This window comes from Rhipicephalus microplus, chromosome X (assembly GCF_043290135.1).
Source record: "Rhipicephalus microplus isolate Deutch F79 chromosome X, USDA_Rmic, whole genome shotgun sequence".
In the NCBI taxonomy this organism is placed as follows: Eukaryota; Metazoa; Arthropoda; class Arachnida; order Ixodida; family Ixodidae; genus Rhipicephalus; species Rhipicephalus microplus.
In genome coordinates, this window is record NC_134710.1 from 498048468 (window position 1) to 498075546 (window position 27079).

The window sequence follows — 27079 nt, forward strand, 5'->3', positions numbered from 1 at the left end:
CACTCACATAGCGTCTCGTTAGTTGCGAGACACTGTAGACGCTCACATAGCGTCCCGTTGGTCCTGTTTGTAAAATAATTAGTAGGAGCAATCTCTGTGGCATTACTCCCCCTCCGAAATGCGCATCGTCCCGATGCATGAATTCGGAAGGTTAATAGTCGTGGGGGTAGATGTTTCATTCTCTTTCGTGGTATGGCTTCATGCAGACAACGTGGACGACATCCGCATGGTTTTGCCGTTTCGGGCGCTCTTGTCCGTCATGGATTACTTCATAAGTTAGGTCACTTAGCCGGCGAAGGATCTTGTATGGACCAAAGTACCGTCGAAGGAGCTTTTCTGACAAGCCGCGGCGTCGTATTGGTGTCCAGTACCATACTTGATCACCTGGCTGGTACTCGACTCCCCTGCGGCGCAGGCTGTAGTAGTCCGCATCCTTGAACTGTTATTGACGTATTCGATGCCTTGCCAACTGGCGTGCTTCTTCAGCTTTCTGCACAAATTCGTCAATGTCAGATGGCCCGTAGTGGTCATTGTCGACTGGGAGCATGGCGTCGAGAGTTGAATTGACTATGCGACCATAGACAAGCTGAAATGGGGTGACGCGGGTGGTCTCTTGTAGGGCCGTATTATAGGCGAACGATGCGTAAGGCAGGATTTCATCCCACGTTTTATGCTCCAAGTCCACGTGCATCGACAGCATGTCAGCGATTGTGCGATTTAGGGGTTCCGTTAACCCATTCGTTTGGGGATGGTACACAGTGCTTTTCCTATGGCTGGTGTTCGTCATTATCAAAACATCGCATCAACTCTGACTGACGTGAAGGCTGCTCCTTGGTCAGTGATTACTACCTTTGGGGGGCCATGTCGAAGAACTATGCTGTGCACGGAAAACTTGGCTACTTCAGCTGCCGTTCCTCGCTCAAGGCAGCCGGTTTCAGCATACCGCGTTAAGTAGTCGGTGGAGACTACAATCCACCTCTTGCCCGATGATGACATTGGGAAGGGTTCAAGAAGATCCATTCCAACTTGTTCAAATGGTGTAGCAGGCGGTTCTATGGGCTGGAGCAGCCCGGCCGTCTTCAGTGGTGGTCTTTTGCGCCTTTGACATTCGCGACATGTCTTCACATATTGCTGTACGGACGCCAGCAGCTTGGGCCAGTAATACTTCTGATGAATTCTGGCAAATGTCCGGCTGACGCCCAAGTGACCAGACGATGGTTCATCATGACAAGCTTCTAGGATTTCGGGTCTCATTGTTAACGGAACAACGAGTAAGAACTTCTCTTTGTTATGCCCGAAGTTCCTTTTGTATAGCACATTTTCACGGAGACAGAATGAAGATAATGTTCTTTTAAATACACGTGGGACCTGGCCGGCACGTCCTTCAAGGTGTTCGATCAATGGGAGCAGTTCTGCGTCAGCTCGTTGATGCTCCACAATATCTGAGGCTTCCATCATACAGAGAAGTGTCGAGTCGTCTTCTTCTGAAGGAGTAGAGTCAAGTGGCGAGCGCGATAAGGAATCGGCATCATTGTGTTTTCGCTCAGACCGGTATACAACAGTAATGTCGTATTCTTGCAGTCGGAGGCTCAATCTGGCAAGACGTCCCGACGGGTCAAGTTCGCCAGCCAGCAAAGTGAGTGGTGGTCGCTGACGGCACGGAACGGCCTTCCGTAGAGGTATGGTCTGAACTTGCTGATAGCCCATACCACTGCCAAACACTCTTTTTCTGTCACGAAATAGTTTTTTTTTGGCTTTTGAAAGCGTTCGGCTGGCGTAAGCTATCACTTTTTCTTTTCCATTTCGCCGTTGTACAAGTACTGCGCCGAGACCAATATTGCTTGCGTCTGTATGGAGTTCCGTGTCAGCGGTCTCGTCGAAGTGGGCAAGAATCGGCGGGCTTTGCAAACGTTGCTTTAATTCGTTGAAAGCTGTTTCTTGTTCTGAACCCCAAGCGAATGATTCTTCGTCTTTTGTGAGTTTGTTTAGAGGTTCGGCGACTTTCGAGAAATTTTCTACAAATCGTCTGTAGTAAGCGCATAAGCCCAAAAATCGACGCACCTCTTTCTTGTCTCTGGGCTTTCAGAATCCTGCGACCGCCGCAGTCTTGTCAGGATCAGGGTCAACACCTTCCGCGCTGATTACGCGTCCCAGAAAACGAAGCTTGTTGGAGCCGAACTGGCACTTTTCTGGTTTGATTGTCAAGCCGGCCGACTGGATAGCCTGAAGCACTGACCGCAGTCTCTCTACGTGTTGGTCAAACGTCGCAGAAAATACTACAACATCGTCCAAATAGACTAGGCATGACTGCCACTTCAGCCCCGTGAGGACACTGTCCATCATGCGCTGGAATGTCGCTGGCGCACAACAGAGGCCAAAAGATAGTGCTTTAAACTCGTACAAGCCATCCTGGGTTACGAAAGCGGTCTTTTCACGGTCTCTTTCATCCAATTCGATTTGCCAATATCCGCTTTTTAGGTCGAGCGAAGAGAAATATCTGGCGTGCTGTAGCCGATCCAATGTGTCATCAATACACGGTAAGGGGTATACACCCCGCTTGGTTAGGCTGTTTAGTTTCCGGTAGTCTACACAGAATCTCAACGTGTTGTCTTTTTTTCTCACGAGAACTACCGGCGATGCCCATGGGCTGCTAGATGGCTGAATGACATCATCCTGCAACATCTCCTGCACCTGGCTCTTTATAACCTCTCGTTCTTTCGGCGAAACTCTGTAAGTGTGTTGATACACTGGCCTGGTTGTTTCCTCTGTTATAATCCTGTGCTTCACGATCTGCGAGCGACGTACTTTTGATGAGGTGGAAAAACATTCTGCGAATTCATCTATCAGGTCTTCCAGGATTTCCCTCTCGGCTGACGATAGACTTTGGCTGATTGAAACTGATGTTCCAAGGTCATGCATAGTTTCCGAAGTAGGCGGCTCTTACGCAATGGCACATAAGTCGGTAACTTCAGTAAAGCTGTGTAGAAAAGCGATGGCAGTGTCTTTTGCGACATGCTGAATTTCATTTCCGAAATTAGTGAGCAGTACGTTGGCAATCCCACCACGTAAGCGAATAATGCCTCGAGCTATGCAAATACCTTTCTTTAGCAGCAGCTCGACATTGCTATCCGCTATTCCTTCAGAGTCGACGAATGCGTCATTCCTTACGCCAACCAGGACGCTGCATCATGGTGGCACGGTTACGTCGCCATCGATAACAACGCAGAACTTCCCATCTCTTCGTCTATGGCCAGCTTTGTCGAAAAAGAATTACTAGAATTCTGCAGGTTTATTATGGCGCCGTTATTTAGCAGGAAATCCATTCCGATTATTACGTCTCTCGAGCATTCTGGCAGAACTAGGAAATCAGCGACATAAGTGGCACCCTGAATGCCGATCCTGGCGGTGCATCTTCCCAGAGGTGTTATCAGATGGCCCCCTGCCTTGCGTATTTTTGGTCCACTCCAAGGCGTCAAAACTTTCTTTAATTCTTTTGCGATTGCATAGCTTACAACTGAATAATCGGCGCCAATATCAACCAATACGTTAAATTCCCGCTCGTCCATAGTAACACGCAAGTCTGGAGAAATTTTTTCTTTACTTATATTCGTCGTCATTTTCTGCTCGTTGCTGCTTCGCTGAGGCCTTGATGGAGAATTTTTGCTCTGTCGAACATCAGCAGCCTTGCCTCCCCAGGTTGTTGGCTTCAGTTTTCCTGATGCGGGCTCGTTGACCGATGGTTTCGTGAATTTGGTGGTGAACTTGAATGTCGCGGACTTGGCGATCGATAAAGATGTGGTGCTGGTGACCTTGGCTGGTGCTGGAAGCTAGCGGCTGGAGATCCGTGCCTTGAAAGGTACTCCTCTATTTCTATAGGCCTTTCACCATTACGCGGGCATAGAGCATACACAGAAAACCCACGCAGACCAACCTTTCGGTATGGACAGTGTCGGTAAAGATGTCCAGCTTTTCCGCAGTGAAAACAGAGCGGTGTCCTGTCAGGTGTGCGCCACACATCGCTTTTCCGTGGTCTCTGCACTCCAAGAAAAGGTGGGCTGGTCGAAGCTGACTGGTGGGCACCGGGAGTCGAAACGAGGCATTGTGGACGGCAGGTTAGTGTAAAGCGTCTGCGTACGTTGATACATGGCGTTCCTGCAGGGGTTGTTGAAGTCGAAGAGGTTGCACTTCTGGTTCCGACTGAAGAATGGCGTGCCGAACTTCATCACGGATGACGGATGTGAGGGATAAAACTGTCGACGTGACTTGCGGTTGGAGAATGTTACGAAGCTCCTCTTTGACGATGGAACGCACCAGCTCCCTCAGCGTTTCGTTGCTGCTGTCTCGCTTTGCCAAAAGGACGCCCGCGGGCTCACTACTGGCATCCCGATTGTAGTGACGGGCACGCTGCTGCAGTGCTCTTTCTATGGTCGTGGCTTCTGTGCGGAATTCAGCAATGGTACGAGGAGGATTGAGAACCAGGCCTGCAAATAAGTCCTGTTTGACTCCACGCATCAAATGGCGCACTTTCTTTTCTTCAGTCATGTTCGGATCGGCTCGTTTGAAGAGGCGGGACATGTTCTCGATATACATGCTGACACTCTCGTTCGTGTAATGGTTTCTTGATTGAAGGGCATTTTCTGCCCTTTCCCGGCGATTCGTGCTGGCATACACAGCAAGCAACTGCTGCAGAAAGTCTTCCCACGTCGCTATTGCCCCTTCGTGGTTCTCAAACCATATTCTCGCTCCATCCTCCAACGGAAAGTACACGCGGCCCAATTTCCTCGCCTCATCCCAAGCATTGGTCCTTGCGACCCGCTCGAAATGCTCCAGCCAGTCTTCCACATCTTCGTGAGCGTCACCGTGGAAGGGTTCAGGTAAGCACGTGGGAAACACGATGAGTTCAGATGTTGAAGCTGGATTGGCCATTTCTCTGAGATTGGCGGTTACCGCTGCCCGTGTTGCTGGAGTAGTGAGGAGTGGTCCGAATTCAGGTGACTCACCTCGGAGGCGGCGACTTGAACGCTGGTGTACTGGAGTAAGTTCGCCAGGCTCCAATCGCTGGGGGTCAGGGCTTCTTTCTCTTGCGCCAAGGGGACTTCTAATCATACCCCGCACCTCCACCAAAATGTCACATAATACAAGAGGGGGAACACACACAATGATTTATTGAGGGCAAACTTGTGCCCAGAAAAGTAGCTATGTCACAAAGAAGAGTCTGCTAAAAGCGTTCCGCCTATGTGTCCCTTTCTGAACAACTACTCCGTCAGTCTTCCCGGCCCGTGCTCGTACACCAGAGGCATGCGCTGCTCTGCCCAAGATGCGTGAGCAGGCGCGAGGCACTGTAGACGCTCACATAGCGTCTCGTTAGTTGCGAGGCACTGTAGACGCTCACATAGCATCCCGTTGGTCCTCTTTGTAAAATAATTAGTAGGAGCAATCTCTGTGGCATTATTAGCGCATCCACAAATGCAGGACGAATAGAAGAAAGATGGAAAAAAATAACTGCTTACTCAGGCAACATTGAAACACACACACGCTGTTAACCGACTATATATGCTGCTAATTGAAGAAAACAACAACTTTAAAATCCTGTTTTTGCCATTAGTTAAAGAAAGGCACACGATCGCTTTTCTTAACTTGCGTAGCAGTTTAATTCGAATGCTCAGCCACGAGTATATCACGCCTACTTTTCAAGCATACCCTGAAATAGCCTTGATTAGCAGTTGCGAGCATTGTCTTCAAAATTTCCTATTACACCCAGAGGAACAGCAACAAAAGTGCCACGTTGAAATTTGCAGTACATGAGAAAAATCAACACAGCACAGTCCCCTGAAATTAGGAACATTGCACGTACTTCCACAGTGAGAACAAATTTACGTACAAGTAATCCTTGTACGCAATGCGGTGGTGAATTCTAAAAGCACGCCAATGTAATGTGATATAAAGTAAAAATTACTCACTCCACGAAGTTATCCGTTCAGTGCCTACACTAGTGATCAGAAGGCTCTAAGCAAAGCGAAAGTAAACAAAGCAACAAACCCTCTGTTGTGCTTCCTGTCATCACTCACCTAATTTGTTAGTCACCCCGGCAAAGTTGGGTCTCAAATAACACACACGTAGATACTACTGCAAATATAAACCTCAATTAACAGACGCATAAGAGACGAAATAAACTAAGCACGTAGAAACGATCAGCAGCAGACGAAACGCCATCAGCTGTTTGTTCAGCTGCCTGGGTGCGACTGTTGCCAGACTGGAAGCGGGGGTTTTACTAACTCTACCGGCTCAAGGCTTATGGAAACCATGCTACCACTCTAAATGCATGTATTTTGCTGTAATGTCAATTTATAAAAAAGAATAATTAAGAAAGGCATTCATTTAATGTACAGAGATAGGCATTGCTTAACCACAATTACGAATACTCTCGTTATCAGGCGCTTTTCTCAGCTCAAGCACTTCACTCAAGTGAAGGGAGCATTTCCAAGGCCTTCCTTGACGAAGAAAGTGTGGAGGAGCGTTCATGAAACGCAGCGGCTCCTTGAGTGGAGGAGCACGCTCTGCCTTGATATGGTCAAGTTGAGGAGAGTCGTGAAGTGAAGGAGCGTTTGTGAATACGGCGGTTAGAAGTTCAACTATGAAGAGCTTGCTGGTTCAGCACCTCAACTCACTTGTATTCATTCACATCTTCAAGAAAACTATAGGGGTCGGTGCAAAATTTACACTTGCTGAAGACATTCTACCCTCAGCATCTTATCTTATCAACAAGAATGACAAACACAAAATTAAATGTAGCTAGGAGCTGACAATGTTTGAACCAATGCACTTCAAAGACAAAGTGTGAATATGAAGAGGCACAGTGTCTACGGACTGCCTTAGAAGTTACCTGACGATTTCCTATGCATAGCTGACTCGAGACAAGCATTTTGGCTTTTGTACATTAAGTTTTTTTTAAGAAACATAGACCATCAGCACCGAGCGAACACGAGGGTCACGCCCTAGGGTGCGTTTTCACTCACTGCTTGCTTTCGAAAAAAATTTGTTTTGCCCACAAAAAATGCTATTTAAGAAAAGCGCGAATGTGGAAAAAATGCACAAAGAGACACCCTATTCAAATTACAAAAAAAAAAGTGATATTTTTTCAAGCTTCATCTTAGCCTGTGCCCTTTAAATGACGCTGAAACGCTTTTTCAAGTAACCGTGGAACAGATTCAATAAATAGCTTATTGTATCATGTATTCAACGCCACAAAACTTTCAAGAATCCGTCCAGTTCGAGCAAAAGTATAAAGATTTATCGCACACTGTAATCTCATTTTCTCTTCTCTCGTCCCGATGAAAGCACTGGAAGCCAACGTTGCTGGAAGCTAAGCAGGGAGAGATGGCACGAGCAAAGAACATACGCCACGTGCGCCTCATGGCCTTGAGCACTTTTTTCTTCGAATATGGGACTTTTTCAGTATAATTGCGCGTGCACGCATAGACAAGTCGCGGCCCCAGTGGCGATCTCTGTAACCACCGAGCGCGTCATGTTCAAATCAGATTAGTAGAGTTTATTGGCCCAAGGGCCAGATGTGGCCAAAGAGCACCAAAGCGATGATAATGAACTGTGAGATATGCAGTGTGGATGAAACAGATGTGACGTGGCTGTAAATGGGCCTAAAAATAGTCGCTGTAGGTGCGTAAAATATACATATAATAAAATTATGGCAATGACAAATTATGTGTGCTACGGAGACATAAAATGCTTTAAAAATGATACGTATATGAAATAAAAACTTGGCGTGGCGCACCAGTGCGTCGGCAGAGCCCTTAAAACAAGAGCATGGAAGCCTGGGCTCACTGCAAGCTGCTATCACAGCGGCATCTTCTGGACAGAAGATGCGCTATAAACTTGTTGGGCTAAAAACATTCAATACTACATCCTTTAGAAAGCTTAGAACTGATTTTGCATCAAAAAGCGGTTCTTCGTCAAGAAACATAATAAGATGTAACGGAAGATGATATAGCGGTATGCTAAAGGAAAATAGTTCTTTCTTTCTCTTTTAGCCTCCGGACACTCCAGGAGGACGTGGAGGACGGTTAGCCTCTCGCCACATCTACCACAAGTAGGAGGTTCATCCCAAGTCAGCAGAAAGCTATGAGTACCATGAGTGTGTCCTATTCTGAGGCGACAGAATAGGACATCACTTCGCCGTCTTCTCGTAGCGGAGGGCCAGTAACCTAACTGTGGCTTAATCAAGTGAAGCTTATTGTTTATTTCTGTGTCCCACAAGCATTGCCAGTGGCTTCGCAGTTTCTTACGCAGGAAGGGTTTTAGGTCTGTTGCAGGGACAGTAGCGGTAGGGTTAATAGCGCGCAATATAATTGACGTGGCCATTTGGTCAGCTAACACATTGCCCTCGATACTTCTATGGCCAGGTATCCAGCAAATAATAACATGCTGGTTGGACATATACGCAGTACACAGGACGGAATACAACTCAATTATTACCGGATTTCTGAATCTAAAAAGTGATCTTAATGCATTTACGATGCTTAACGAGTCTGTAAATATAATTGATTTTTGTATGTTTGATTTCCGTATATGCTTCACAGCCGACAATAGTGCATAACCCTCAGCCGTAAGTATACTTGTTTCCGGGTGCAGTACACCGGATTCTGAGAAGGATGGTCCGATGGCTGCATAAGCCACCTCTGCATGCTATTTAGAAACATCTGTATAAAACTCTACTCATGAGTTGTTGGACTAGAGTTGTCGGAAATGCATTTTAATATGTGCTTCTGGTGCGTGTTTAGTGATCTCGGCAAATGAGGTGTCACAATGTATAAGCTGCCACTGCCACGGCGGTAAATGTTTTGCTGTGGGCATAGGACAAAGTTCTAGCAGCCCAACACCCATTTCCTCACTTAGGTTTCTCACACGCAAAGGAGCACGGCTTTCTCGCTGCTGGTCTATTTTGGAAGAGGGTGGCAGCGGTCATATCGTTGATAGTTGAATAAGAAGGATGCTTGATCTTTGCGTGTACCTTTATAAAATATTTGAGACTGCTATAGGATCGCTGCAGGTGAAGTGACCACTGATTCGACTCTACATAGAGGCTCAGGATCGGACTTGTGCTGAAAGCACCGGTTGCAAGTCGGATACCCAGATGGTGAACGGGGTCTAGGATTTTTAATGCACTTGGCGTTGTGGAATGATAAATTATAGAGGCATAATCAAGGCGCGCCCCGACAAGGCTCTTGTACAACTTCAAGAGGCACTTTCGATCACTACAGTATGTTGTACGTGATAGGAAATTCAGGACATTCATCGCTTTCAAACATTTCATTTTGACATATTTAATATGGGGAATAAACGTAAGCTTAGAATCTAAAGTGGTTTATAGGAATTTATGCTCGCTGCTCACAGAGAGTTGGTCTCCCTTGATCGCAATATTTGGTAGTGGCATTACCCCTCGTTTGTTGGAGAAGAGTACGCAAGTACTTTTCTGGGTGTTTATTTTAAAACCATTCTCATCCGCCCATTCAGAGAATTTATTCATTCCAAGCTGCACTTGTCGTTCGCAGATAGACATATTGCATGATTTGAAACTCATCTGGACATCAACGTACACGGAATAAAACATCACGCTTGGAATGACTGACTGCAGGGAGTTCATTTTTACAAGGAAGAGTGTGCAACTAAGCACGCCCACTTGCGGAACACCAGTCTCTTGGGTAAATGATCTAGAGAGAGCATTTCCCTCTTTTACACGAATGGTTCGGTTAGACAGATAACTTTCAATTGTGTTTAGCATGTTCCCATGGATGCCCATGGCGACAAAACCGCGTAGAATCCCGAATCACCATGTGGTATCGTACGCCTTCTCTAAGTCTAGGAATACAGAAAGTACAAACTGCCTATGAATAAATGCATCTCTGATGTATGTCTCTATGCAAACAAGGTGGTCTATTGTCGACCTCCCCTCTCTGAAACCACACTAAAGGGGGTCTAGTATACTGTTACTTTCTAGGAAATGGATTAAGCGCCGGTTTATCATTTTATTATATAGTTTGCATAGACAGCTTGTTAGCACTATGGGCCTGTAGCTGGCAGCCAAGGACGGGTCTTTGCCTTGTTTAAGTACCGGGATGACTATAGCTTCTTTCCATGACAATGAAATATGCCCAGCTGCCCAAATGATATTGAAGAGGGTTAGGAGTGTTTTTAGTGCTTCGGGGTGAAGGTACTTGACCATTTTGTACGTTATTCGATCGCCACCTGGCGCCGAGTTGTTGCAGTACGCAAGAGATGCCTTAAGTTCAGCAAATGAAAATGGGCAGTTGTAAGTCTCCTTGGATGGACGTTTACATTTAAGGGGCTGCCGCTCTTCGCGTTCTTTGAATTTTAAGAACGTTTCTGTATAGTTTGATGCACTTGAGACCTATTCAAAGTGTGCGCCTAGGCAGTCCGCCTGCTCCTCCAGGCTCTCACCTCGGCTATTTACCAAGGGTAGGGGGTGCGGCTCCCGACCCATTAACTTGTTTACCCTATTCGAAACTTTTGTTTCGTCGGTGTAAGAATTGATACCAGAGATGCACCTATTCAAACTTTCTTTCTTTGCAAGACGACGAGTTCTTCTGACTTGTGACTTGACCTGTTTGAAATTGACAAGGTTTTCAGCCGTTGGGTAATTTCGGAGTAATCTCCAAGCTTTATTTTGACTATTGCGCCCTTTGCGACAATCGTCGTTCCACCATGGGATGCGACGCTTATTAGTTATTCTGTTAGTTTGCTTAATACATTTCACTGCAGCGTCAATAATAAAACCTGTTAGGTATGCCACAGCATCGTGTATATTAAAATCAGCAATGTCATCTCCATCTAAAAATGTGTTTTCTCGGAACAGTTTCCAGTTGGCTGACTTGGTGTTCCAACGAGGAAAGTAAGGCGAGCATGTATCTTCTTTTGTTAGCTTCAACATTATCGGGAAGTGGTCAATCCCAAAGGCGTTCTTTAGAACAGACCACTCCAGATATGGAATTAGTGTACTCGAGACAATACTCATGCCTATAGAAGAGTATGTGTTGTGTGTAGTGCTATAATATGTTGATTCTTTTTTGTTAAGTAAACATGCACCTGACGAAAACAGAAAGTGTTCTATTAGGCATCCTCGCGTATCTAAGCGGGAGTCGCCCCATAGGAGATTATGTGTATTTAGATCACCAACGACTATATATGGCGGAGGAAGTTCATCAATGAAGCTTTGAAATTGTGTCTTCGAAAGTTGATAGCACGGGGGAATGTAAATAGAAGTAATTGTTAGTAGCTTCCCGAACAGCACTGCTCAGACAGCAACTGCCTCAAGAGAAGTTCGGAGGTTTATTTGCTTACAGGCAACACCTTTATCAACTATTATAGCGACACCGCCCGACGAGGCGGGAGCGTCGTCACGGTCTTTGCTGAAGATGGCATATTGCTTTAGAAAGTTTGTTTGTGTGGACTTAAGATGTGTTTCCTGAACACACAGCATCTTTGGAGTATGTTTATTAAGGAGTTCTCTAATATCATCGAGGTTATGGAGAAGTCCTCTCACATTCCACTGTAAGATCTGTGTGTCCATTTTGGATGTGTTTTGTGATGTGTGCTCAAGGATGGAAAATTAGCTCACGGACCCTTTCCAGGGGCCGTGACACGAGATTTTTCTTTTTAGGATCGGTCGACAAAGTCGTGCCGATCCTTAGGCGCTGGCTGCGCCCTCACGCTCGGTGTTGTGTCCATTGCCTCTTGCGAGACACTGGACACGCGCTCTTGCGAGCGCTGCATTTGTTTTGAGGGCCTCGCCTCAAAAGGCAAGACCTTCGCGACCCCCAGCCCGGAGGTTGGTGGGTCCTTCTTGGATGGCAGAGCAGCACTGGCTGCAACCGCCGAAGGGGCGGATGGCAGAGCAGCACTGGCTGCAACCGCCGAAGGGGCGGATGGCATCACCGCCGGCTCACTACGCGTGTTCGAGACAGCCGCCGGAGGCCGTCGTGGCGCTGCCCCCTGACGTGTTACTTCGGCAAAGCTGGTTTCTGGTAGGTAGGACACCTGCCTTCGTGCCTTCTTAAAGGAAATGTTTTGTTTTACTTTAATTGTGACAATTTTCTTTTCTTTTCTCCAGCATGGGCATGGCCGTGGGTATGTGGCATGCTCCCCTTACAGTTCGCACAGTGAAGAGAGTTTTCACAGGCATCAGACGTACGTTCTTCAGCACTGCATTTGGCGCAAGTTAGGCGGCCTCGGCAGTTCTGTGAACTGTGGCCGAACCGCTGGCATTTGAAACATCGGAGAGGGTTTGGTATATATGGCCTCACTCAAAGCCTGATGTACCCAGCCTAGATGGAGCCGGGCAGTACACTTGAATTGAAGGTAAGTATCAGGTGCTTAGACTGGACTTCTTTGCCATCAGGCCTCATCCTAATTCGTTTCACGTTGATGACATTCTGTTCGCTGAAACCCTCCAAAAGTTCAGCCTCCGTCAGCCCTAACAGGTCATCATCTGAAACAACGCCATGGGTGGTGTTCATGGTTCGGTGTGGGGTTACTATTATTTGGTATCTCCAAATTTCACTAGATTAGACAGTTTCTCATATTTTTTCTGGTCGCGGAGCTCCAACAGGAGGTCACCACTTGCCATTCTCTATGCTTTATATCCTGGGCCAAAGATTTCTGTCAAAGACTTTGAAACTAGAAAAGGTGAAAATCTTCGCACTGGTTTGCAGGGTGTGTCAGCGTGGATAACATGGAATCGGGGAAAAGATACTCTCTGGTGACCAAAAAACTGGAACACTTCATCGGTGCGCCTTCTTTTCTGAGGGGATGAGCGAGTGGGGGGAAGGAACTAGCCATATGAAAATGTTTATTTTCGGCAGCGGCGCGAGCCACCCACCATGGAGTCCTACAAGGGGACGCTGCAGGGTCTGTAAGCACAGGCCCTGCAGACGCCAGCTGTACACCACCACTATAACCGAATATGGTGTATCCAAGGTAGGATAGCCACACAGGGTTACCGTAATTGCTCGAATCTAACGCGCACCTTTTATCCGGTTAAGCGAGTTCATAAATCGCACGCGCGTTAGAATCGAGTACGAACAAGAATATAACGTCAGTCTATTGCCATCGGCAAATCCAAAATGGCCGCCCCCTACATGCGTCGGCATGGCGCGTCGGCCATTTCTGCCTGTGTTTCCCCTGTGCAGCACTTCGTACATGTGCTGAGGAGCTCGTCATCTAATAGTGCATTAGCATCGACGGCGTGGAAGGGCCGACTCCAAAAACTCGAGTGCACCACGATGCCGCTTTTAAAAGAAAAGTCATCGCGTGTGCAGAAACGGACGAAAATCGGGCCGCATCGCGGTCATTCGGAGTTCCCGAAACGTGCGTGCGGGACCGGCGGAAACAAAAGCAGAAGATTGTCGACAGCAAAGCTTCACGCAAAGGCTTCAGTTGACCACAGCAGGGTCGATTTCCGCAAATTAAAGAGCTGCTCGGCGAGTATGTGCTTGAGCAGCGAGCGGCACAGCGGCCTGTGACGACAGAACTGCTCCAAGTGCGGGCTATGCAATTAGTCTTAGAAAAAGGACTAATGCAGAGCCAGTTTAAAGCGACCAGGTGCTGGCTAACTAACTTTATAAAGAGGAAAGGCTTTTCCCTCCAAAGGGGAACATGCATATGCGAAAAGATTTGCGGAGGAGTATGATGAAAAGCTTCACAGTTTTCAGAGGTTCGTCTTAAACTTGCGGCGCAACAACGGCTACCTGCTTGGGCAAATCGGGAATGCCGATCAGACGCCTCTTTACTTCAACATGCCTGGCACCACAACCGTCGAGAAGAAGGGGCCGAAGCAAGTTCGCGAGCTGACATCGGTCCACGAAAAAACTACAGTGACGGCAATGCGCTGTTACACGTCAGATGGGCACAAGCTTCGCCCGTACCTCATATTTAAATGGAAGACGCTCCCGAAAGAAGTCGTTATTTCGAGTGGTGTGATCGTGTGGGCCAGCGAGAAAAATGGGTGCGCGATGCAATCGATGTCTTACGTTTTTTTTTTTTTTTTCGCTGTGGAAATCGGGTGCGCGTTACAATCGAGGGCGCGGTAGAATCGAGTAAATACGGTAACCCTTGCTGCCAGGAAACACGGAAGTCAATGGAAGAGAGTAGAGGACAGGAAAGATTTAAAGTAAGAGAAAAGACGAAGATGTGAGGGGGAGACAGGAAAATAGGAATGCCGATTCCCCCCAGGTGGGTCAATCCGGGGGTGCCGTCTACGTGAAGCCGGGACCAAAGGGGTGTGTTGCCTCTGCCGAGGGGCCTTAAAGGTCCAAGCACCCAGCGTCAGCTCAACCCCCAGGATCCCCTTTTCCTCGGACACGGCTCAGCCACGCACGGCTAGGCGTGGGAGGGAGCAGAACCCCCCCCCCCCCCCGTTAGCTCGGGTTCAAATCAGGCAATGGCTGATGCATCTTCCGTCATTTGTCGAGAGATGAGAAAGCAAATTTTAGCTGACTTTGACAATTTATCGTGAATTCCAGTCCAAGTGCTGCGCTATAATATTTGGCTCACGTGTTTTCAGGAGCCTCTGCTACCGATCGGTGGTGTCTTCTGATATTGGTCAAAAAGTGTTGCAGAGCCCCTTTAGGCACCATGCAGTCACAGACAGCTAATCATCTACTCGCTAGTTGCGTGCAGCGCTTCGCCTACTAGGCCCATGTCGTGACTGCCGATTCATTTGCTGTCGAATACACCTACTCTGCATTAGAACATGCCTAGATGTGGCGAGTAGTTTGTTGAGTTAATGCGGCAATAACAAGCTTTCTGCAAGCGATCCACATCCCACGATGCTCTATCAGTCCTGGCAGCAGACGGCAGAGCGCTTGGGCTGTTGCTTAATATAAGCGAGCAGTATGCAGCGCTATGTTTGCTGTACCGTGTGCATGTTAGCATTGCTGCATAAAGGTTTCTCGATACACCCGCGACCCATAACGTTAAACCAGTGGAGTGACATGTCCATAAAGTCAATGGGGATGAAAATTAGACGCGTTGACAGCGCCGTTTGGATTGCAGCAGCACTTGTACAAATATTAGAAAATTACTTTTTACTGACAACCAAACAATTTTTTATAATCTTCTGAACTCAAACAGCTTTTTTGAACAAATAATAAGTAAATATATTGTTGTATAATTTATAGTTGGGTATAAAACGAAATGAGTTTTAAAGCACCAGGGTGTTTTGATATGGCGGCTGCCCGTTCGCATAGCAGACGGTCGCCTGCTTCTGCGTCATGGCTGCCCCCCGCTCGTTGGAGCAACTCACTGCCTCAATTTACCTCATTTTCATATAGTAAAATACAGTAAACTACTTACTAGAAGCTCACAAGTATCTTGCATACATACTTTAATAAGTGAGTGATGCCACATACAGGCCGAGCGAAACGACAACGCCGATCACACAAACTTGCAGCAATAAATTGTTTCATTGCAAGTCAATCGACATTTACATGAAATAAAGGTCACTCAGTAACGTTTTAGCATGCACAGTAGTGAACAATATGCGAGCATCAGCCTTATTGTGCAAACAAGGTACGTACTATGCATAGCTCCAATGCAGATGTTCGGCGCACAGAAGCTGTCTAGCGCTGGCTGATATATCCATCGCACTCGACGAAACGTTCACTGCAGTATGTAGAGATATACTGATAGCATTCCAGCACTTCTGTAGCTGAAGATGTCGCAATGCCTTGTTGACAGTATTCGGCAAACTTTCTGTAATTAATATCAACGTATCTGCTTGCCTTCCACGAGCAGTGCGGCACGACTGTTTGTTTTCTGGTCCGCGCTGCCACCTAAAGTGCGTCACTTACCGATTTTCCAGACGTTTACACCAAGCATGCTTCTAAATGCCTAAAATTAAATGAGAAACGTTTTTTTATGCTTACTATTCCCAAGTCTTACAAATGAAATTCTAAAAAAAAAAAGGCTTAGATGGCGTTCATTTGCCGTCGCCAGCGATGCGCTGTCGTCGTTTTGATGGTGGCGACGTCTCACGGCGCGGATGCGAAGCTCGCAACATGCCACGGGTCTAGTTAAATTCCGTGACAGCAAGCTGCTTGGGTTTCCCCAAAGGGATGCGCGCTTCAACATGGTCCCATGCACAATGAGGCGGCAGCGATCGGTGGCTCAGCGACTTCAGGTAGTCACCTATTAAAAGCGTGCAAGAGGCTTTAAGTGGCACTACACCACACGTGTGCCCGAGCAGCAGACGGCTGTGTATACTTACTGAAATAAGGCTTTTCATCAAAGAAAAGTCACACCGGCACATTTGTTGTCACCTCACTTTCGTTTTTTCCCATCACATGCAAGTGGGAATCGGCCGATCTTATCGGAATGCTACACCCTAATGTGGCATCTGCAAGTTTAGCCGCGCAGTGTGGCGCACAATGCTATGCGCAGTTGGTACGGACTAGCTGGTAGGCATAAGACGAACCACTACGGCTTAAAAAGACACTAAAGAGCAAAACAATTTTTCGCGTATTAGTGAAGTACAATTTTACAGTCCCAAAAACACCACTCTTACCACGACATCACATTTGGTGAGCGAGAAAACATGCGAGAAGAAACTGCGGGTGGAGATGCCACCTTGAGATTCCCGTACCAAACTGTGATGTCATCAATTTTTCGCGTCACATATACCTATAGCCAATGAAGTTTATGGGGGGATAACCCCATACGAACTAAGCTACCACAGCGGCTATCCTGCTATTCACTTCGTTGGGTATATATGTGAATTAAAATCACATATATACCCAATAAAGTGGATGGGGGGGATAGCCGCTGTGGTAGCTCATTCGGTAGAGCATCGGACGCTTTATTCGAAGGTCGCAAGTCTGGTGCCTGCTCACGGCAATTTATCCTTTTATCCACATTTCTTTCTTCAAGTTTACATTTAAATTTCGTCATATACCGTCCCCTATACTTTCCTTTGCATGTTTGTCTGTTAAATCTCATTATATTGTGCCTAACAAAGATAAACGAGCCCTTTAAAATACACTCCTTTACTGGTACTAGAAGTAATTTATCGTATTCATAGAGATTACAAAGCATAAGAATAAAGAAAAGTCATTGGCACGGTAATGAACTCCTAGCCAATAAAAAAAACTGAGCAAAGAAATTGAAATTACAATAGGCACAAAGCTTTACTTATATGTTGATTTATGACGGTCAAGTTTCTTGCAAGTTATTGCTCACACGGATGCTTACTGACAAGACACTATCCACTCAGGCTTGTCCCTGACCTCTGTGTAGACTCTCTCAGTAAATAGAAATTACTGCCTGTTCTGCACCCCGCTCAGTAAAGGAAATATTTTGCCGCAGGCTCTGTTTAACAAGTGTGCTGTAATTACGATTCATTGAATTATTGAGCTTGTCAGCCCAGGCAAGCACCCAAATCAACGTACCCATTAAAATGTGGCAAAGATCGAAGTACTTGGAGCTAAGCAGCACAATGCCACAGTCTGTGATGGGTTTTGCATGCATCTTTGAGAGACACTTGAAGAACAGTGCTACAATTAGAATCACGTGAAAGCTTCAAGCTTGCTCATAAATCAAGTTGTTCCACGAAATAACATACCGGGCCTTTTTTTTTGGTCTTAATCTTGTCTAGCTCTTGAATAGCCATCCAAGGGACACACAATACCATGTCTTCAGTGCCTGCATCAACCGATTCACAAACAAACACAGTCATAATAAAGAAAACACTGCTACTCCTTTCCCATTCACAACTCCGAAAGCAAGCATAGCTTGCTTTCGGAGTTGTGAATGGGAATTGCACAATGCAACTGGGCTCACTTGAAAACTGGGCATGCACTAAGTACTGTATTTACTCGCATAGTAGGCAAACTTTTTTTCCAGAAAATCCAGATTCAAGTTAGGGATGCGCTTATTACAAGCAGTAAAATTTGTGAAAATTTTATTTCCGACTATAGCAGAGACCCCTGATAACGTATACATCCCGAAAGTCACAAACATACACACATAATATAAAAGCAAGTGAAAGTCTCCAGGGTTGATGTTAGGCTATTTTAAAAAAGTTGCTTTGTTGTGTGAATACTGATATAATAATGTTGTGTGTATATTACTTTAATAATGTTTCTTTGTTGTGTGAATATTGCCTATTGCTTCTTCATACTTTTGGAGATCTTCAAGGCGTTATTACTTTTGAGCTGCTGTACCAATTGGACACTGTTTTTCTTCTGTTTAATTTCCCTTTTAATGCACTGAGTGTAAATGGCTAGTCTTTACGAGTACACTTTAGCCCCTCCTGCTAGAGCCCAAGATGAGCCTGCAGTATCTGTAAAATAAAATAAATAAATGTTAATAGATGAAATAACCTTTTTCATAGGCTATATTAGAGCGAAATGGGTAGAACATTCAGTCTCTCATGTCCGAGAATCGAGGCATGCGATGCGACGTGCATTGAAATTTCCAAAAGTTAACATTGAAAGACCTGTGTTGCCAAAGCAATGCATGCGAAAAAAATTACGAAAAAAAGCGCCATCACAAAAATTCACCGATTACGTCTCAGGCCACCTCAATAATGCTTATTATCCCGACCGAAATTTTGTGCGCTGAACGGTATGGTACCGATCGTTCGATTTTATGGGCTCGCACCCCATATATTAGACACTGCAATTGAATTGCGAACCACCATTTGAGTGTTGTTATCACCACTCAAACTCCCTTTCATTCAAGTAGAGCCACCACTAAGAGTTGCGTTGATTCTGTACACAACCACAACTTTGATCGCCTGCGGCCGCCACCGATAAGCGATTAGGCCTAACCTATGGTTCGGCAAGTTGCTGCAAGAAGTTTGTGCAGGATGACATGAAGATTGAACATTGAAAAGATCACACTCAAGTACCAATCCAAGAATAGCACACTTGATACGATGTTCAGGTTTGCAGCCGGGAAATCAACGGGGACAAAAGTCTGCCGAGCTTATGCAAGTCCGCATAGTGGCAGCAAAAGTGAAAGCTCGTGTCGGAAAACTGAAAAGCTTTAAAGGAGCGCTAACATCAAATTTCAAGATCGATATCTGCCCATCATTCAATCACTAGGTATGCATAGGTCTTGGCTAAATTTGAATGAGGTCCATCGTGTCGAAGTTATTTTAATTCGATGTCAAACAGCGTTCAAAAGCTAAGGAGAAAAAACTAAAAATAGACTGCCCAGCGACATCGGGACTATTGCTATGTGTTCGGTGTGATACATTCCACAAATACCTTCCTGAGTGACGACACGCTAGTAACGCTGACATCGACGATCTGAGTGTGTTTGGAACCGACTCCCGGCCATGCTCTCACTAGTGGCTCTCTCGCTGTGTTGAAGCGTGCGTGCAATTCATTCTGTGGCATAAACTGATTTGCGTTGTGCTCTATTGCGTGTGAGTATAATCATTCAGAAGGACAATACGAGCCAGAATGTCGGGGAACCGCTGCCTAGGAAGAACCTGCACGTCGAGGTGCAAAAAAAGCGGAAAGTGCGTAGCGCTTCATGCCTTTTTAAGCCTAGAACCTCAATGCAGCCAGTGGGTTGACTTCGTACGTGTCGTTGGACAGAAGGACTAGACGCCTGTGAAGAACAGCCGCATTTGCTCCCTTCACTTTGCGGCGAGCTGCTACAGACTGAATCCTGTGTTGGCGAACCAGTTGGGTTTCACTGGCAGTACAAGGCCTCTTCTCGAGGCCGGGGCTATTCCTACCGTGTGCCCTGCTGCAGCTGAAAGCAGCGATTCACTCGCCAAACGTCCCCGATATGAGGTGCGTAGTTGGTGTTCCTGAGCTCTGACAGTACGGCCGGGACTGATAAAACATTGCATTTCACGCGGAGCTTGTCAAGCAAGCAACGTTGTGAATTGCGGCAATACCCAATTCCAGGTCGCTGTCATCATCACTCGCCGATGTTGACTGCGACGGCAGTGAGGACGACGATGTTGGTGACAGAGGCATATCTATGCCTTCAGAGACACAGCTGGACTGACTGCACGTGCGCTCCTAGCAGACCAAACGCCAGTGTGACGTTGTGACGTCCCCGCAAACACGGACTGAACCCCGCTCCTTTCAAGATGTTTACAGTCGTTTCTTAAACCCACGCATAAAAAAAAGGAAAAGAAAACCTTCGGTGTAACGAATGGGCATTCCGGAGTAGAGTACCTGGAAGGATTATTTCTACTGTTCTCGCGCCCCCCCCCCCCCCCCCCGCGCAAACACGAGGGCCGGGCGGCGCCTTGTCGTCTACAGACAGTGTGACAGTGTGCGGTGAAAATAATCCGCGCACCCTTCAGATTTGTGGCATGGGGGAGCAGCAGAGCACCTTTTGTTGGTTCGGGGAATGCGACCCTGCCGCAGCGCCTATGCCGCGTCCGGCCTGACTTTCGGTCAGCCTCCGTGGCTCCAGGGCTCATTACTGCGTTCTGCGCGGATGGCCACCCGCGGCGTTGAATGACAAAGAAGCGGCGGCTACGGAGAATTTCACGGGAGACACCGAGCTGCATCGAAACGTTGAGACTTGGTCTGGACATCGGCTCATCAAGTACCGGAAGCATCGGGACCATTGTTCGCCCGTAATTAAAGTGTCTTGGGAGAGCTTGCCCATCTCTCTCTCTCTGAGGCTTGAGTTTGTACATTGTTACTTGCTCGGCTTTGTTTGGGAGAGGGTTTTCTACTGGTGTGGGCCGCGGGGGCGGCCGTCGAAGATGATACACTCCGACTGACAAGAAAATACGCCGCGTCGATAGCGGCGATTGGTTTGGTGCCCCAGTAGGGCAGAGTCGGAACCCGAGAAAAGCGGCCACGTGTCAAGGAAGGAGAGAGCCGAGGAGAGTCATTCCGAGGGGAGAAAAAGGAGTACACGGCGACGAAAGGGGACAGATCAGACCTCGACGCCAAGAACCAACCTTCGGCCCCGACTCGAGCAGCCAACTCCAAGGCCCCGACTACATGAACATTCTGTGAGACGAACTTCACTTCCTTTACTTAAACGAGCTTTGCGGGAAAGAATGCAGCATATTGAGACATTGCGCGGTTTTATTAATTTATAACTTTATCATTTGTGTCGTCGTGTGTTTACTCTGTATTGAGGCACCCTTTAATTGTTACCATTACATCGCTTATGTATCCTGTTTCGCGTGTCGCGAGTATTTGCTGATGTGTTACAATTTCGTGTAACAGAGATGTCGTTCACGGACAGTATGTGTGTACGCCATTTGCACTTGCTATTGAATTAAATGCGTCCATGATTAAGAAAAGATCGTGACGTCTCTTACTTCCCGGCCCCAGCACAAATCCCTGTACGTGGTGATTGAGACACGTAGCCAAGAGGGAACCGGATAAAAAGGGGGTTGAGGGGTCTTCCCTCTCTTTGGCGATCGGTGGCGTAGTGGGGACGTCTCAAGTGGGGGCAACGGTGCGAGATTTCACCCTCGTATTAGGGAAGGAGAGACGGCACGATGAATGAACAGGCTACGCAGGTGGCTCATGGGAGCGTGCTAGGAACGAGTGCTTTGATGTTAAGAAACATGGTTCTTTTGTTCACGGGAGATGCTGCAGTTCCAAACATTACGGACTTCCTGCAAATTTTAGAACAGGTTGGTAGAATGGGGGGATGGCAAGACAGCCAACTCATTGGCATTGCGCGATGTAAGATGCTAAGGGCCGCACATCATTTTGCGTGGAGAGACGATAGTGTCACCGCAGCGTCAACCTTCCCTGAGTTCAGAGCTTTGGCGCTCGAGCAGTTCGACACGAAACCCCTTTGCAGCAAGGTGGAGAGGTTTAGGAACGCGAGACAAAACGCCGGAGAGGAAGCGCGCTCGTTCGCAAATCGCGTACAATTGCTCGGGACTGCCACCCTGGCTAACTCCAGCAGCAAAGAGCCGGCGAAAACTCAGCTGCGCCGCAAAATTCTGGCCGAGCAAATGCTGTCACAGTTCCTAACTGGCCTAATGGATCCGGTCCGCAGATTTGTTTTGTCTCACGACCCCAAATCGTTCGACGAGGCCATCGACGTAGCAGCTAAGGAAGAACGTAACGAAAAACTTTCACAGAGCTCCTCGGTGCCCGTTCAGCATGTCGACGAAAACGCGAATGCGCACGAAATGCGCAGCTGCCTCGACCGCCTGGAAAAACTCCTAGAGGAGGGTTTGAGGTCACACGACCCCGTCGTAGAGGAAGCGCAGCATGGGACCCATTCCTTAAAAAAGACATTCACAAATTAGAATTGGTGCAAAGAAAGGCAGTCCGGTTCATCTTTAACAGCTATCATAGCCGAGCTTCTCCATCGCTTCTCATGGAAAACAACAATATAATGACCCTGGAACACAGGAGGCAGGTTGCGCGTCTAAGATTTCTGTTTTTGCTTAATTCCCAACAGTTCAATATTAATCCAGGACTTTATATTCAGCACCGCTTATCTCGTTCAACTCGAAGCACCCATGAGCACCATCTAACTCCAATTTTTGCACACACTAATCTTTTTAAGCACTCCTTCTTTCCCCGCACAATCGAGCAGATGATGATGATATATGGTGTTTTTGGCGCAAGGGCCATTTGATGGCCAAAGAGCGCCAGTTCATGCGACAAGGAATGTGGACAATGATCGTGATTATCGGCTGTATAAGGGCCATAAAATTCCTCGCGGTAAGGCGGGTAAAATCATACAATTAATAAAATCATGACCATGCCGTGAAAGATGTGTGTGGTGTGAATGATGACAAAAGTTGGTGATAATAAGACGATGGTGGATATGTATGGCATTAGCACAAGTGCCTCACTCGTTCATACCCTTGCGCCCAAGGGCCGCGAGGCAAGTGCTTTCTTGTGTAACCTCCGCAGCGAAAACCTCTCTAGAGAGGTCGTGCTACGGAATGCCCGGGTATATGATATGAAAATTATGAATTTCTTTTAAAAACGCTAACAACGATTTATGACTAAAAAGCGGTTCCCTACCGACGAACATTGCAGGGTGTAAAGGCATATGCTGTCGGTAGGGTAATGGAAAATGTCGTTTTCTTAGAGTTTCTAAGTGTTTGCACTGGATTAACATGTGAAGGACTGTCAATGCTTCACCACATCTGTCACACAATGGTGGATCGCCACCAGACAAAAGATATGTGTGTGTCGTGTATGTGTGTCCTATCCTGAGTCTCGTTAGTATTACCTCTGAATGACGCGATTTCGATACGGGCAGCCAATGACCAAGGTGTGGCTTAATAACGTGTAGTTTGTTTTGCGTGTGTGTATCCCACTTGCTCTGCCAGTATACCCTGAGTTTTCGTTTGAGAGACGGCTTAAGATCAAGGGCCGGGATTGATGTGGGCGTAATGGCGGTGCTTTCGTGGGCGGATGCAGCAAGCTGATCCGCCATCATGTTGCCTTGAATCTCACGGTGCCCTGGCACCCAGCACACAACAAAATGTCGGTTGAGTGTGTAGAGTGTGCATAAAATGGAGTAAAGTGAAACGAGGACAGGGTTTTTTTGTTTTTTAAGACTGTGCAGAGCCGTTACCACACTGAGGGAGTCTGTATAAATTACTGCTTTTTGTATTTGTGATTGTTTGATGTGTTTCGCTGCCGCAAGTATCGCGTAAGCTTCCGCTGTGAAGATACTTGTGCCTGGATGTAGAGGGCCAGCACCCGAAAAGGAAGGGCCAACAGCAGCGTAGGACACAGAGGAGTTAGACTTAGAGGCATCTGTAAAAAACTCGGGACGTGTGTATTTGTGTTGAAGTTCCAAGAAGTATGTTCGAATATGGGCAATAGGCGCATGTTTAGCAACTTCTAGGAAAGACACATCGCAATCTATAGTCTGCCACTGCCACGTTGGCGGGTATGTTACAGGAGCCATTAAACTGTGTTCGAGTGACACTCCAGTGTCCTCAGCTAGACCCTTCAGGCGAAGTGAGAAGGGCTGCCTCATTGAAGGCCTGTTTTGAAAATGAATGGAGCTCGACAAGTCATTAATAGTAGAGTATGAGGGGTGCCTCTTGTCTGCTTTCACCTTAAGGAAGTATACAAAGGACATGTAGGTTCTTTGCAGATGAAGCGACCACTCATTTGACTCAACGTAAAGGCTTTCTACGGGGCTGGTGCGAAAAGCACCCGTAGAAAGGCGGATGCCCGAATGGTGCACGAGATCCAGCATCTTCAAAGCACTTTGAGTCGCAGATTGATAAACAATGGCCCCATAATCTAAGCGGGTGCGAATAAGGCTTCCATACACGTTCATGAGGCATTTCCTGTCACTACCCCACGTAGTACGTGACAACACTTTTATAACATTCATGGCTTTTAAACATTTTGTTTTTAAATACTTTATATGGGGTACGAAGGTCAACTTGTTGTCCAAGATTAAGCCTAAGAATTTATGCTCGGCTTTGACGGACAGACGTTGCCCGTTCAGTCGAATGTCAGGTTCCGAGTGCATGCCTCTCTTTCGAGAGAACAAGACACACGTGCTTTTTTGTGGGTTAAGTTGAAATCCGTTTTCATCTGCCCATTTGGAGAGCTTATTTAAACCCAGCTGAACCTGCCGCTCACACATGGCCAAGTTGCATGACTTGAAACCAAGCTTAACGTCGTCGACATATGTACAATAGAACATATTGCGGGGAATGGACAAGTGCAAAGAATTAATTTTAATATTAAAAAGTGTGCAACTAAGCACGCCACCTTGTGGCACGCCTGTTTCCTGGACAAATGTTTGAGAGAGCACACTGCCCAGACGGACACGGAATGTCCGGTTTGACAGGTAACTTTCGATTATATGAAACATTCTTCCGCGCACACGAAGGTGGGACAGGTCTCTTAGAATTCCGAGACGCCATGTTGTATCATAAGCCTTTTCGATATCGAGGAACACAGAGAGAAAATATTGTTTATGGACGAAGGTGTCTCTGATCTGTGCCTCGATACGAACAAGGTGGTCTGTGGTGGATTTACTTTCTCGAAACCTGCACTGAAATGGGTCGAGCAAATTATTTGTTTCAAGAAAATGTACAAGTCGGCAGTTTATCATTTTTTCGAAGACTTTGCACAAGCAGCTTGTAAGTGCTATAGGCCTATAACTCGAGGGTAAAGAAGGGTCCTTGCCCTCTTTCAAAATGGGAATAACAATACCCTCTTTCCAGGAGGTAGGAGTAGTGCCAGAAGACCAAATAGCGTTGTACAAACAAAGTAAGGTTTTTCGGGTTTCGTTTGGTAGGTTTTTTAACATTTCATACATCACACGGTCAGAACCTGGGGCAGAAGTACTGCAGGAGTTTAGAGATGTTCGGAGCTCAGCTAGACTGAAAGCTTGGTTATATGCCTCGTATCTAGTGGATTTGTGTTCGAGTTTCTGCTTTTCTATTCTTGTTCTGTATTTTTGGAAAGTGTCAGTATAGTGGGACGAGCTGGATACCTGTTCGAAGTGTGCACCGAGGAAGTTTGTCTGATCTTCCAAGGTATCACCCTCAGTGTTTACGAGTGGAAGTGTGTGTACTTGTTTTCCTGCTGTCCTACCGACCATGTTCCAGACTTTAGCCTCCTGAGTGTATGAATTAACCCCTGATAAAAACTTCTGCCAGCTTTCTCTTCTGGCCTGCCGACGTGTTCTCCTGCCTTGAGACTTTATTTTCTTGAAGGTTTCAAGATTTTCGGCTCTCGGTGACTTCCGAAGCAGCCTCCAAGCTCTGTTTTGCTGTTTGCGCGCGTTTCGGCATTCAGAGTTCCACCATGGAACACGTCGTTTTCCAGGGTGTCCATTTGTTTGTGGGATGCATTTTGTTGCAGCATCAATCAAAAATGCTGTGAAGTAGTTCACAGCAACATCAATGTTCAAAATACAGATGTCATTCCAACCTAGACGAGCGATAGTATAAAACTGTTCCCAGTCGGCTCTGTTTATGAGCCACTTGAGAACACGTGGTGGACACTCAGTTACTGTCGTTGTGCTCAAAACTACGGGGAAGTGGTCACTTCCGTACAGATTACTGACGACTTTCCACTGGAGTAGAGGCACAAGAGATGGAGATACTATGCTCAGGTCTATGGAGGAGTATGTGTTATTGGCGAGGTTATAATAGGTTGGTTCTTTTCGATTTAGGAGACACGCGCTCGACGAGATAAGGACCTGTTCGATCAGTCGACCTCGCGCGTCATACCGAGAGTCACCCCATAGCCTGCTATGCGCTTTAAAGTCTCCAAGGAGAACATAAGGTTCCGGAAGTTCATCAATTAAAGAGTGTAAATCACGTTTTTGCAGCTGATAGCTAGGAGGAATGTAAATAGAGCAGATTGTGATCAGTTTATCAAAAAGAACCGCTCGAACAGCCACTGCCTCAAGGGACGTTTGGAGTCGTAAGTGTGTGCATGCAATTCCTTGATTCACTATGATGGCAACACCTCCGGATGATGTCATGGCATCATCACGGTCCTTTCGAAAAATAACGTATTTACGAAGAAAATTTGTGTGTTTTGAATTAAGGTGTGTTTCTTGTACACACAGCACTTTTGGTGAGTGTTTGAGTAAGAGTTCTTGGATGTCGTCAAGGTTTCTGAGAAGGCCCCTGACGTTCCATTGCATAATTTGAGTGTTCATGGTGAATGTAAAATAATGCTGTGTGTACGAAAAGCGAGTGGCTGTTTAGACGGGGAGTTTGAGTTCACTTAACAGGGCCATCAACAGGCCCTGTTATTTGCTTTTTTGTTTTCTTGGCGCGCTCCAAGGAGCCACGCCGCTCTTTCGGCACCAAGGGTGCCGACGTATCCATTGCCTCCTCGGAGGCACTGGATGCCCGCACGTGCGGGCTGTTAGTTCGGATTTTGGGCCTCGCCTGGTGAGGGGAGGCCTTGAGACCCGAAGACTCTGGAGTCTCCGGTCTCTGTTTGAGAGTAGGCGGTGTAGCCTGGGCTACAGCCGCCTTGGGGGCAGGTGCCACAACCGCCGGCTCGGTATGCGCGGGCCGAAGGGGTGGCGAGGGCTGGTGCGGCGGTGCCCCCTGACGCGCGGCATCAGCATATGTTGC

The 27079-nt window shown here is 46.9% G+C and overlaps 1 protein-coding gene across 6 annotated transcripts in view; it reads right to left on the minus strand.

Moving 5' to 3' along the window:
* Window positions 1-27079, minus strand: part of Swt1 (Swt1 RNA endoribonuclease) — a 323033-nt gene that overhangs the window by 232328 nt on the left and 63626 nt on the right. For all 6 annotated transcript variants that reach the window (XM_075880970.1, XM_037412977.2, XM_037412978.2 and 3 more), the window contains exon 5: window positions 17648-17727. In XM_075880970.1, coding sequence (XP_075737085.1) covers window positions 17648-17727 — 80 coding nt within the window. The remainder of the gene's footprint in view (window positions 1-17647; window positions 17728-27079) is intronic.